Genomic DNA, 13,919 nt, shown 5'->3' with positions numbered 1-13,919 from the left:
TAGTATCTAGGTAACTAAAAAAATTTTAAATTCGTATACTGGTAGAATATGTTTATAAAACATCTTTTTCTCTTGGCTTTATTGAGAAAATCCTATAGTTTGTAAGATATTTGTTGTTTTTCTTCAATTTCTGCAATTTCAACCAATCAATGACGTCTATTGAGGTAAAAAAAAAAACGTTCTGTGCCGTATAAATATGTCCTTCGTTTAATGTCTCCAGTGCATAGACATGCTAACCTACTACTTGAGTTATCTCAGAAACGGCTGTATGACTGCAAATTCACCTTACCCTAATTAAATTATTCTAAATGAATTAAGATATTCATTCTGTCTTGGTTTTGCTTTTTCCTCTAATATAATACATAACTGTCATAATGAAACCCTGATACAGATCCCTAGATCCAGCCTCATCTGTGAACTTGGAACCTAATTTTATGGGTGTCTGCCAAGTCAGCTGCCAGACGTCAGAGTTTCAATGTGTCCATGCCCAGGAAAGTAAGGCGTTCAGAATATGGCTAATGCCTGATGGAAGGTATTCTCTTGGCTGCACGTTGCTGACGGCTTCCAGACCGATGATGCAAATTCCAGGTGAGGTCATACCATAGCTATATAAAGCCGCAGATAGATAGCTGGAGAGCGGCTCACAAAGGGCTTGGTGAGTGATGCCAAGACACCCTCAGCCTTCTTGGCAATTTTAGCGATGTGTTTTGTCCAATGCAAATCGCTGTCGACAATAACACCCAGGTCACGTTCACAAGAAGACTTTTTGAGATTAGTGTTGTGGAGGGAGTAAGTAAATATAGAATTCTTTTATTACTTTGTTAAAGATAGGAAAATCATATTCTTTTAATTAGAAGTGAGGACTTGAAGATATATATGGGAGAGATAACAAGAAAATGCAGCATTGGTGTTGCTAGGTTTTTAATTGGTTTGAACTGTTGTGGTCCAGGCCATAATGACGCTAGAATGAGAGATTGGTGGATTAGTTCAAAATAGCAAGGAGCTCAAAGACATTACGGGGGCCAGTCAGGCGGTACTGGCAACGACCTCGCCCGAATCCTTTTACACATGCCACCAGCACAGGTGCCAGTAAGGCGACGTTGGTAACGATCACGCTCAAATGGTGCCCTTTTACGTGCCACTGGCATGGAAGCCAGTTGGCTGCTCTGGCAACGATCACACTCGGATGGTGCTCTTGGCACCCTACTAGCACATATATATATATTATAGTGTTTTAATGGACATACTGGCTATGAAAATAAATGGAAGGAAAAAATAGTTTCCAGTGAAGTAAGCAATATCTTCAAGCAAATTGAAAAAAAAAAGTGACTTCAATAACCTCCACAATATTTCTTTAACAAAAACTTTATTGAAATATGAAGAAACATTTTATTTTTCTTGAATTAGCATTTTTTAAATTTATTTATTTATTGTATTTTGTGTCCATTTGTTGTTTTTAATTAAGTTGTCTTCCTTTTCCACTCATCAGATGTTTCACTGAATCATCTTACCCATCATTTCTAAGGAATTGACCTTGTGATCAGCAGGATTAGCTCGTGCTTCATAATTACATATAGTGACTCCATGGCGTTTTATCTGAAATTAGTAAATTTTAACATATTTATCATAGATATATTATATACATGTAACCATTTCCATTATGTACTAAATTAATAAATATATAAAAACTACAATTACTAAAACCAGTACAAATAATATTACATTTATCAGTAGAGGGTAAAGTCTGACAGCAAAATGCCTAGTGATATTTAGCCTTGTCCTGAGTTTAAATCCTGCTGAAACCAAATTTCATTCTCCTGATTAATGAAATACATGTTAGTCAAGTAATGAAAGTGGTAGCAGGAGAATCAATATAACTGACTACACACATACACCCAAAATTTATGGCCCTGTGCCTTATGTTAGAAACCATTGTTAAAATTTGTATAAAGATGGTGAGCTGGTAGAATTGTTGGTGCATTAGGTAAAATGCCTAGCAGCATTTCTTCTGGCTAATGCTCTAAGTTTAAATTCTGCCAAGGTCAACTTTGGCTTTCATCCTTTCAGAATTGATAAAATAAGTACCAGTGGAGCACAAGGGGTTGATGTGATCAATTAATCCACTCCTTCAAAAATTTCCGGTCTTGTGCCTAACGTAGAATGAATCATTATACCCCATATTATAATTACCAGTCTTGTATCTAAGTCAATACAATTAACAACTCCTCACCTACAAACATGTCACTTGTTGCTTTGAAAGAAATCATAATCTTTATAGGATGGTGAATTAACAGAAATGATAAACCTTCTGATGCTAGCACAATGGCTGTAAGGAAGACATCTAGTTAGTTGAAATACTGGTGTGTAGGAAGGAGGAATTACAACCGTGTTTCATGGTCTGCTACCACAAGAGCTCCTTTATAGGATCAAGTTAGCTCAAGACATCATCAGGAGGAACCACGTCCGGTTTCGGCCCCTACTCCTCTACCGTTTTGACGTGGCGCCCCCACCCCCCTTTCAGAGGTGTCTTCAGCTCTGGTGTTGGGTGCATATCTTCTTTCTTCTGTTCCCTGGCCTCTTTGATGTATTGTCAGCGAGTGTCAGCCGGTGACTGACTGACTTGTCAAATTTTTCCCTTTAAATACTTTTATTAACCCTAGTAATATTTCCACTCAGAACCTAAAAACCAGCAAAAAAAAAACCCTACCACTTCTATTATCTATATAGCATTAATAAGGATTTCGTTTGATTATATATAGAGTCAGCTTTTACAGTAAGGTGTTGTTTAGATGAAATGAAATAATTGTTATTACACACTTACTTTATTAATCATATAGGGAGCAAAAAAAAAGGAAAGTCACAGCATGGCATGAACTTGAAATATAGCAAAATGAAATTAGAAAATACATTTCAAATTATTGGTTTACTTTTTCTGCCATCTGACTGTCTTTTAGTGGCAATTTCTTTGAAGAGAGAACAGAGATCTTTATTCATCATTGTTTAACGTTTGCTCTCTATGCTGGCATTGGTTGGATTGTTTGACACGGAGCCAGTTACCAGGGAGCTGTCCAGACTCCAATTGTCTGATGTGGCATGGTTTCTACAGCTAGATGCCCTTCCTAATGCCAACCACTTAGCAGAGTGTGCTGGGTGCTTTTTACATTCCACCAGCATGGGTGTGTTAACACAGCACTGGTACGGGTACTTTGTAAGTGGCACTGGCACTTGAAAGGACAAGCCTGTATGCGTAGAAACAGGAAATTTTACATCAATCTTTCCATATCTCTCTCTATCCGCTCAGTCGAAGTCGACTCTCGGTCACTCATTGGATCAGTGTCCTCCAGTCAGTTCTATCCTGGGCTGCTTCTTTCAGATTGGCTATGTCCATTCCGGTATCACTCCTGATGGTGTCAAGTCAGCGGGTTCTTGGTCGGCCTCTTCTTCTCTTGCCACTGACCTTTCCGATCATGATGTCCTTCTCCAGGGATTCTCTCTGCATAATATGACCGAAATATGCCAATCTACGCTTGGTGATCCCAGCTTCTAGTGACATTTTCGGCCTTATCTGCTTAAGACCTTCTCCACTGGTGAGCCTCGCTGTCCATGGAATCCGCAAAAGTCTTCTCCAACACCAAAGCTTGAATGCATTAATTTCATATAGCTTAGTATTAATTTAAATAACCAGAGTGGTGAACATGTCAGAGAAAATGCTTAGTGGTGGCATTTTCTGACTTTACATTGAGTTCAATTGCACCATGTTTGACCTTGCCTTTTATCTTTTCAGGGTCGATAAATTAAGCACCACTTGACCTCTGGGGTCAATGTGATTGACAGTCCTTCCCACCAAAATGTCAGGCCTCATGCCTTAGGAGAAATAATTAATTTAACTAACCATCAAAGAAATGCATGGCAAAATTTTGACTTTGTGATACGATTTTAACTCATACAAGAAAGATAAAATTAAATTAAATGAGATATTAACTTAGAGTATTCTACCATTTCTACCCAATCCACTACCATCTTTTAACATTAAAAAGAAAAGTTCTACAAAAGATCTACAGTCAATGATTGCTAATGAACTTACTGTAGTGAAATCTCCTCGAAGTCCAATATAATATATTCTTGTTAATTCAGCACCAAAATTAGTAGGAAAATATATTGTAAGGTGTTCTACTTGGTTAAAACGAGCCACTCTAGAAAAAAAAAAAACAGGAAGTTAGTAAAATAATATTAAAGAATATATATTCAAATATCTATTAAGATAACAAATTAAAATTTCAATCCAGTTTTATTTTATTCTTTTATATATATATATAAAATTGAATAAGGGTAGAAATTGATATTAATCAATTAAAACCAGTGGCCTAGCATATTAAAAAAATCCGAAGATTAAAATATTTTTACATACAAAATTTAAAGGACCGACCACTAAAAATAGTGATTTGACGTCTATATCTAGCATGTTGACCGTCCACTTTTAGTGGTCAGACCTTTAAATTTTATATATATATATATATATCATCATCATCATCATCATTTAACATCCACTTTCCATGCCGGCATAAGTTAGACAGTTTGACTGGAACTGGTAAGCCAGAGGGCTGCACCAAGTTCCAGTCTGATTTGGCATGGTTTCTATGGCTGGATGCCCTTCCTAATGCTGACCACTCCAAGAGTAATGGGTGCTTTTTACATGCCACTGGCACAAGTGCCATATACATGACAATGGCAATGGCCACGCCTACAGCTTCACTTGGCTTAACAAGTTCTCTCAAGCACAGCATGTTGCCATGGTCTCAGTCGCTTGTCATTGCCTCCGTGAAGCTCAACATTCAAAGATCAAGTTTCACCACCTCATCCCTCACCTCCATGAGGACAAACATACATATAAACTATGGACATTCTGAGGTGCAGTGGAGCCATAGGTAGGCTAAGAGAGAAGGTGGACTTTACAAGTGGCAGGTAAAGAGAGGGAGTAAGTACTAAGAGCACGTGAAATAGACACTTTCAAATTAATTAATAAATGAATGAAGATCAGAGTAAATGAATTTTAAAAAATTAAAAAGTTAAGTGAGAAAAAGTACATTAGTCAGTCAAATGTGGAAAATGAACTGGAAAGATATTCAAGTAGATAATTAATAGTATTTCTTAGACCAGTGCTTTTCAACCTTTTTGCTGGAGCAGAACCCCAAGGAAACATTCCACTGGCTCGAGGAACCCCTGTGCAATAATTTAATTGTCTTATGCACACATATCTGCACAGGAGAATTAAAAATTACTGCCGATTTTAGCATTTTTGTAACTTTTTGCTGAACCCCTGGACTGTACTGGCGGAACCCTGGTTGAAAACCACTGTCTTAGACTGAAGAGTTATAAATTTACATTCTTTAAATGTGTTAAGGTGTTAACGTTAGGTGTTGCAATAAATGCAGTTTTTGTGCAGTTGTATGAATGTGTGTGAGTTTGTGTGGAAGTTTGTTGCTTACAAATATAGGTTACATTAAAAGACTACTAAAAAAAGATATATTCACAATATTCTCCAACTAATTTAAAGTTTATGTTATGTATTATTCCAAAATATATATTAACAATATCATCATCATCATCGTCTAACATTTGTCTTGCATGCATGGGTAGGATGGTTGACAGGAGCCAGCCAGGTAGAAGCTACCCCAGGTTACTGTGTTTGTTTTGGCAAGGTTTTTCTGATTGTTTGCCCTTCCTAATACCAACCACTTCGCTGGACTGTAGCTGTTTGGAATTCCTACACCAACCATACTTTTCCTGCAGTCATTGACAGACAAATTTCAGGCTGAATATTAGCTGCATCAATCTCGTTAGTCTAGGAAGGCCTATCAAAATCATGGGCTCTACTCCTGGTATTCTAATTAATTAAAATGAAATTATAAGTCCTTATGAATTTTTGTCATCATCTAAAATACAGAGCTGATGAACTCCGTAAAATCACCAGAGCCAAGATATAAAGCATGTTGAAAGAAAATTTTAGCACCAGGTGTTTCAATGATTTAACATGGAGACAGAAGTTGTCAAAAAACTTTGGTGAAAATCCAAAAAAATTTTTGACTCACACACACACACACAGATTGCTATAGAACAGAGGTAAGATCCATTCTATAAACAGGTTTCCATTTTTGCTAGAAGTTATTCATTTCTGTCATATAATAGTAAAGGCATGCATGTTATGTCATATTTTCTCATTCATTATCTGATAACAAAGTTGTTTTTTTTTTATCTCAAATCAAAAGAGAAATAAAAAAACATCATTCCACAAAACGGAAATCTTAGAAGAACAATGAGTTGAAAAATAATTAATGCCTTTAGACCAAGCACCTCTCTTTTATTCCTTAATTCAGGGTATGTTTCTCTAGCTTACTGACTTGCATGCAAGCACAAAGCTAAATCTTCAGTTTTTATTAGCAAGGTAAAGCATGATAACAAATAAAGTTCAATTGTTAATAATCTAAGAAACAGTGGTTGTAAAAGAGATAAATATTGGAGATACTGAAAACAAAAATTTACTTTGTTGCATACTGCAGTTGGCCTTCTGGGTCAGGATTAAGATCAAATTCTTGGTCTGCTTCAGCATTTGTGTCATCAAATGTCATTGCTGGACGGTTTTTGAACCTAAACAAAAGTTGATTGAATAACTGATAGGAAGTTTTCAATATCAAATTTCAGTCAAACTTATCACTAGAGAAAAATATAGATGTTAAAACGAAATATATGTTATAGAGGTGTAGCGTTTAATGATAGTGGTCTCCAACCTTTTAATTAATTGAAACAAAGTCAACAGACATATGATAAAAAAAAAAGTTAAACTAGTTAACTATCCTCTCTACCTAGACCCATCTACTTCACCCCTCAGAATCTGCACTAAACACTTTACTCAGACCTTCATCCGCTGGACTGCAGCTGTTTGGAATTCCTACATCAATCACACTTTTCCTGTAGTCAATGACATACAAATTTCAGGCTGAATATTAGCTGCATCAACCTCGTTAGTCTAGGAAGGCCTATCAAAATCGTGGACTCTACCCCTAGTATTCTAATTAATTAAAATGAAATTCTAAGTCCTTATGAATTTTTGTCATCATCTACAATACAGTGCTGATGAACTCTGTAAAATAACTGGAGCCAAAATGTAAAACTGGAAGAAAATGAGGATAACATTTTTTCTCAACTTTGTGACTGTATTATTACCAACAACTCTATGGTGCTGAGATTTAGATCAAGCATGTTACAGGAATTAATGTTTTATATATTTTCATATGTTTAATTCAAATCCCTGAAGTTCATAGAAGATATATATATTTGTCTTGAGTTTTGAATAGTCTACATATGTTTCATCATATGTTACTGGCTTATTTCGTTTTGTTACATTCACATTGCTTGATCAATAATTCTAATCAAAACAATTAGAAGGTAAAATTTACTATGAGCAAAATATTCTTTTAAAAAAGAAAAAAGAATGACTTGTCCAACTTATGCCAGCTGTAAAATGACAACACTGACAATGATAATGATGGTGATGACAATGATGATGAATAACTTACAGCTTCATCTTTGATGGATCCGTATTTTCACCACCTCCAATGACAATAATACTTTTCAGCTTAACATGGCCTGTAAATCTAGCAAAAAGACACAAAAAAGGGGGAATTCATAAATTTGACAAATAATGAAACTAAGCAATTGGCAAACATCTTTTCTGATCAGAATAAGTTTGTTATTGATCTATTTATTTCTCAACACATCAGCATATGTATGACTTCCAGCATAATAATAAACCACATGTGCATGACTGTGACATTAAGAAATTCTTGATTCAATCCCATTGCACAGCATCAGTCAAGATTCTTTGACCTATATTGTTAGAAAGATGTAAAACTTCAGTGTGTAACGAAGTATTAATTAGTTGGTGAGAAGTAAAATTATAATGCATAAGTATCTATTAATTATATCGAGAAAAGAAAATCTATGGTGCATTAGTAATGATTAATTAGTAGGAATGAAGACTATCATGTAACAGCATTATTAAGTAGGCTTAGGCAGTGAGCTGGCAGAATTGTTAGCACACAGGGCAAAATGCTTACCGGCGTTTCATCTATCTTTATGTTCTGAGTTCAAATTCCACCCAGGCTGACTTTGCTTTTCATCCTTTTGGGGTCAATAAATTAAGTACCAGTTGAGTACAGGAGTCAATTAAATTGACTAGTCCCCTCCTACTAAATTTTAGGCCTTGCTCCTTTAGTAGAAAGGATTATTAAGTAGGCTAAAGGCAGGAATTTAATGTATTGGTAACCATTAATTAAATGAAGAGAAGACTGATGTTTTATTAACAATGAATTAGATCGGTGTTTCTCACCCATTCTTTACCTATGGGCCCCTTTGATTCCTACTTTACTCAGGTGGACCCTCATAACCATTCGATGTTATTTCATTTCAATTACATTACAAACACCCTTAGGAAAAATATAATCATTACACTGTCCATTTCTATTCCTTCTAAAAATTCATGTTTATCCCCCACTGCGACACAGAGTTATTTCAACATTTTCTAAGGATGAAAATAATAAATTACTGATTTTGAAATATATACTTACGGAATATTAAATAATAATTCTTCGTCAACATCACTGTCGACATACTTTAAAAGAAAAGAAAAGAAAAGAAAAGGCACAACAATCAAGATGTAAAAATATAAATAATTATATAAAGACAAAACACAACATTGAATATCAATCAACCATGTAAAAGCATGATTATACAAAACAAGTGAACTCATAAGACTGATATTTAGCTAAATTTTTGTAATATAAGCAGATTATAAAACAAATTAATGCAATGTGCTTGGAATATTGATAGAAATTAATGTGAAATTCCTAAAGAAAATAAAATTTAGCTTTCTGTTGATAAAAATGCATTCTTAGAAGGCTACCATCAAAAATGATTGAAACTCACTGCATTCAGTGAGTAAATTATGAATCTTTCCCAAAATAAGATACTCATCTATCACAGATAAAACATTCCCAGCAAACCTGGAACCTATTCCAATGTATTTTCACCCCCAACAGCTTAAAAAAAGAATAATTACATCTTTAGAAAATTGATTTGTTTCTTTCTAGTGTTACTAAGTCTTTTTTTTGGGGGGGGGGGACTTTGAGCTGGTCAAATCCTTTCAGTGGAGTTTAATGATTCAGTCCTTGTAATCAGTGGGAAAAAAAAACATGCACAGTATAGTGATCTCTTCAGTTCTAGTGATGTTCAGATCAATACTGACGACATAACATCATCATTTCCCTATGCTAGCATGGTAAGGACGGATCAACATGGTCCAAGACATCTTACAAAGACATGTCATCAAAGCCAGCTTTCTGCGTATGCTTTGGTGCATTTTATCGTGCCACTAACAATGGAAAATTTGTCCCACGCAAGAACTAAAGAGTCCCTCGTTACCCTGCATCAGTTCTTATTCTTGCTCTCTTACACAAGTAGCCTGTAATGTGGATTGGTAAATCCACTACTCGCATCACACATCCAGAGAACTATACTGCTAGTGTGTGCCTTTAAAGACGCGTCAACATCGCTATGTTGAAAATATTTGACCAGTCGAAAAATACGAATATATACAATTCCGAGTACTATAGACTCAGATGAAGGGACGTAACTCTAGACAGTTATTTTCCTTCGCATTGAAATTGTTAGATTATACACAAACTTGTATAATCTGAATGATATCAGAACTAGCTCAAAAGCCCTACATTCAACTTGCCACTGCATTTCACTGACCCAAGTATGAGTAAAAAGAACTTTAAAGACAAACACGTTAAGTTGTTCACCATCTGATTAAATTAACAATGCTTGGGTTCTACATAAACTAGACATTTAGTAATGTTTTTATATATTAACTAGCAGTATCGCCCGGCGTTGCTCAGGTTTGTAAGGGAAATAACTATAAAGCATTTTTAGAGAGTTATAGCCAAAAAATAGCAAAAAAATGGAAAAAAAATGATGGTAAATTTTTTTTTGAGAGTAAAAAAAGTTTGAGTTGCGTCCCCTAGACAGTCTGTGGTTTATTTTTTTTGATTCTCGACCCCATGTCGAATTTATCGATTTTTTTCAGAACTGGGGGAACTTTTCAAAATTTTCGCTGCGTTAGTTTTGAATTATGACATTGGGCTATGTGTGTGTCAAGTTTCATCAGAATCGGTTGAAAGCCGTGGTCAGAGTGAGGGTACGAGAAAACAGACACACAGAAACACGCACAGACAAACTGCCGTTTATATAGAGAGAGATGAAAAAGACATTTTTTTTTTTTAAATCAAATGAAATTGTTGAGGGTTTTAGCCCTTCGATAGCATTGAGTGAGCATGCATATCATCAAAGACGTTCTAGCCATGACTATCCCATTTGTTGTTTTCAGACAATCTCTAGGACATCGTTGTAATTTTCTAAAGAGAGTAAGCTATGATTTAATGGATTCTAATAGGTTTAGCAAACAAATTGGTTTATTTAAGGCTCTCACCATTATATTTTGGCTAAAGGCCAATCTACTGGGTACTTAAGATTGTATTGATACAAGTGCAGTAATTTTATACAACCAAAACCTACATTCGGTTTTACTATAATAATATCCCTGGAGTCTTACTGGAAGTTTTCGACCTTAAGATGAAAGGTAGCAAAGCAATTCTAATGCCAAACTTCAAAACCATGGAACAACTGGTTATTGCTGTTGATATTTTTTAGTTTTATGTTAGCTTTGATCAAACAAAAACATATGATCAAAGAGGATCTAACCATAACTATCTTGTATTTTTCTTATGTACAGGGATATCTGATGTGTCCCTTTTTGTAAGATTGTAGGGTGCATTTTGAAAGATATTTGATTGCTATTACTAGCAAATTAAGTGGCCATGGTGACATAGAAGAACAGGTTCTTTGTAGGCCTGATTCTATGGAAGTCTTACTGATCATCAGTGAGGAATCAGAGAAACTCCAGACATAAGAAAAGTGTTTGACAATAATTATTTATATGACCATAAAAATGTTGGAAGTAAAACTAATAGATCCGTAGTTATCAGAGTCAGAGAGGTTGTGTTTCTTGGAGATAGGACTCTCTGTAGAGAAAGATTGTGAGTGAGGTTATAAAAACACAGTTAAAAAGACAAGATGAAATTTCTAATAAGAGATGATGTACAGAATGATGCATACAAAAAATCCTTATCATCACCATCATCATTGTTTTGAAGTCCACTTTTCCATGCTTGCATGAATTAGATGGAATAAGTTAAGACAGACTTTCTACCGCCGTATGTTCTTCCTATTGTTAACCCTCACCTGCATCCAAACAAAGTAACATTTCCCCATGCTGGTTACATTTTCACAGAAGATTGGTGATGAACAACACTATCCATATGATGGTGACAGTAGTTTCCAAGTATCATGTGATGTCAAGACAAAGAGACACAAACACACATATACATATATGCATATGTGCCTCTGTTTGTGTGTAGTCACACACATAGACCCATACGTATCATACATATGCACTTAGTTTCTTTCAGTCAACCAAATCTACTTACAAGGGTTTGGTTAGCCTAGAGCTATAAAAAGATTTGCCCAACCAAGTGGTTGAGAAGTGAACTTCTTAACCACACAATCAAGACTGTTCCAAGCCATGCCCACACCTACTTTTAAAGTGGAAAAAGAAAACCAAAACTTAATGGTAGCCCCCACTGTCTTAAAAATCAAATTACTGCAATGGGTAATATGAGAACAGAAATGACCATTTTAATTGTGAGCAGTGATTAGTAGCAACACACAAAGACAAGGGGAGGTGATTTTTAAGAAATTAAGAATTAATTTCGCAAAATTACTTCTGATTATCATTTCCATCCGAACGTGGCCGTTGCCAGCGCCGCCCCAACTGGCCTTCGTGCCGGTGGCACGTAAAAAAGCACCATCCGATTGTGGCCGTTGCCAGCCTCGTCTGGCCTCCGTGCCGGTGGCACATAAAAAGGACCATCCGATCGTCGCTGTTTGCCAGCCTCGTCTGGCACATAAAAAGCACCCACTACACTCTCGGAGTGGTTGGCGTTAGGAAGGGCATCCAGCTGTAGAAACACTGCCAGATCAGACTGGTCCTAGTGCAGCCTTCTGGCTTCCCAGACCCAACCCATGCTAGCATGGAAAACGGACGTTAAACGATGATGATGATGTATAATTATTATTTCATCTACTTCTACGTTTATATCAAAATGCCCAACGAGATACTAAATGTTTGCTAGATTTATAATACTAGCGCACAATAAACATAAACTCTGGTAAAATAATTAACTATAAGCTGTTTATGAAAATCAGCTGGGAAAGAATCGCATGGTTTGGAATACCAAAAATAAGAGATTAAGAAATTTTAACTAATGGAACATGGGTGTTTTCAACATTAGTAAGTCATACTTGAAATTCAAAGATTAAATTTAATAGAAAATTAACAGCGATTTCCTACAAAGTACAGGAACAGTAACTACATAGTAATTAAAATTTTAACATAAGTATTCGCAGAAATAATAATAATAATGTAAAACTAAAAATTTTTTTTAAATCTTCTCCGAGGTAAGCCTTCAAACCAAGATTGGAAGAACCCTGGCCGTATATGTGCGTGCGTTTAACACATATATGTCTTTAACATGCCAATACTTTACATATTAATTAACAAAAAATAAAATTAACGTGTTTGCTACTTTTACTATCTTGTTTACGTTTATGATACAGCAAGCGCAGTAATGTTTGCATATATTAAATTTTGTAACAGTTAATAGTATAATGTGTTTACGTATACGTAGTTAGAAGCATATTTCTAGAAAACATCTTGTCAGACAAAAGTGAAATAAAGTGTGATAATTATTATTTATTAAAAAAAAACAAAGGAAGGATATTGAAGCTGATTAAAAAAACCTTTTCCTTCGAGAAACGTTCATTCCATGGTTTAAAGACATGTTTTCCAGAATCCTCTACAGCTTCGTTCAAACATACAATTCGATCTGTGTCTATTTTAAGATACAAATTAAACGCATTGGCGCTGTCTTCGTTTCCTTGCACGGTGCTGTTGTGTTCGTGACAGCAATGCCCATGGCCGTGACCATGTCCAGCCATTTTCGATGTTTATATGGAACTCTTCACGCACAACAATAAACCACTAAGAGTTATCCCACTTGAACAGCGTTGTCATAGAGCAACACCAGCTTCCTTCCTAACGACATCGTATTGGGAGATTTGTGCTATCAATATCGATTTTTATTTACCTTCTCTTTTTTTTTGTTTTTATTATGAACTAAAGGTTAAGTAAAATGAAGGGCGATGTTACGGTATAAGTACCGGTGTACTTCTGGAAGTACCAGATACATTTCAGAAAAGTGTGTTTTTTATATATGGGGGGGTTAGGGTTAGGATTAAGGTTAGGGGTGGGAGAAAAGGGTTTCTGTTATCTTCAGAAATGTAAACAAAGTCACGTGTGTACCTATACCGAAGCATCGCCACATACCCTAACAGAAACCCTAACCCCCCCCCCATATATTAAAAAAAAAAACTTTTTTGTAATGTATCGAGTACTTCCGCGAGTACACCGGTACTTGTACCGTAACATCGCCGTTAAGTAAAATGAAGCTTTGTAATGTCATTAACAACAAGAGGAAAATTAAATTTATTACAAGAAGGTACTGAAAACTGATTGCTGAGTACCTTTACTGAAATGTTATCTCTAGTATACGGTGCTCGTCAAATAATATAGACCCTAAAGGAAAGGGATAGTCGTAGGGATGCAGTCCTAGCAATGTTAAGGATTTGTTTTCACTGGATAATGTTTACAAGTACATCGGCACAAAAAAAAATCGACTTTTTAT

General features: G+C 35.5%; 1 protein-coding gene across 1 annotated transcript; it reads right to left on the bottom strand.

The window, feature by feature from the left end:
- Positions 1-1,347: 1,347 nt before the first annotated feature.
- LOC115214040 (PITH domain-containing protein 1) lies at positions 1,348-13,230 on the bottom strand. The gene is made up of 6 exons (XM_029783065.2): positions 12,976-13,230; positions 8,625-8,668; positions 7,575-7,652; positions 6,541-6,645; positions 4,085-4,193; positions 1,348-1,596 (listed from the first exon to the last, which is right to left on the bottom strand). Exons 1-6 carry the CDS (start codon positions 13,171-13,173, stop codon positions 1,495-1,497), a joined length of 636 nt encoding a protein of 211 aa, XP_029638925.1. The 5' UTR covers positions 13,174-13,230; the 3' UTR covers positions 1,348-1,494.
- Between the last annotated feature and the right edge of the window lie 689 nt (positions 13,231-13,919).

This window comes from Octopus sinensis, linkage group LG7 (genome assembly GCF_006345805.1).
Source record: "Octopus sinensis linkage group LG7, ASM634580v1, whole genome shotgun sequence".
Classification (NCBI taxonomy): domain Eukaryota; kingdom Metazoa; phylum Mollusca; class Cephalopoda; order Octopoda; family Octopodidae; genus Octopus; species Octopus sinensis.
The sequence above is the reverse complement of the archived record's forward strand: the minus strand, read 5'-3'. Positions and strand labels throughout refer to the sequence as shown.

What these genes read in the sequence shown, in the direction of transcription:
- LOC115214040 (XM_029783065.2), bottom strand. Translation starts at nt 13,173, where the DNA reads ATGGCTGGACATGGTCACGGCCATGGGCATTGCTGTCACGAACACAAC. An exon ending in GATCCATCAAAGATGAAGCT is followed by an intron (nt 6,646 to 7,574) that starts GTAAGTTATTCA and finishes ACTTTTGTTTAG; the next exon opens with GTTCAAAAACCGTCCAGCAA. An exon ending in CAACTGCAGTATGCAACAAA is followed by an intron (nt 4,194 to 6,540) that starts GTAAATTTTTGT and finishes TTTTTTTTCTAG; the next exon opens with AGTGGCTCGTTTTAACCAAG.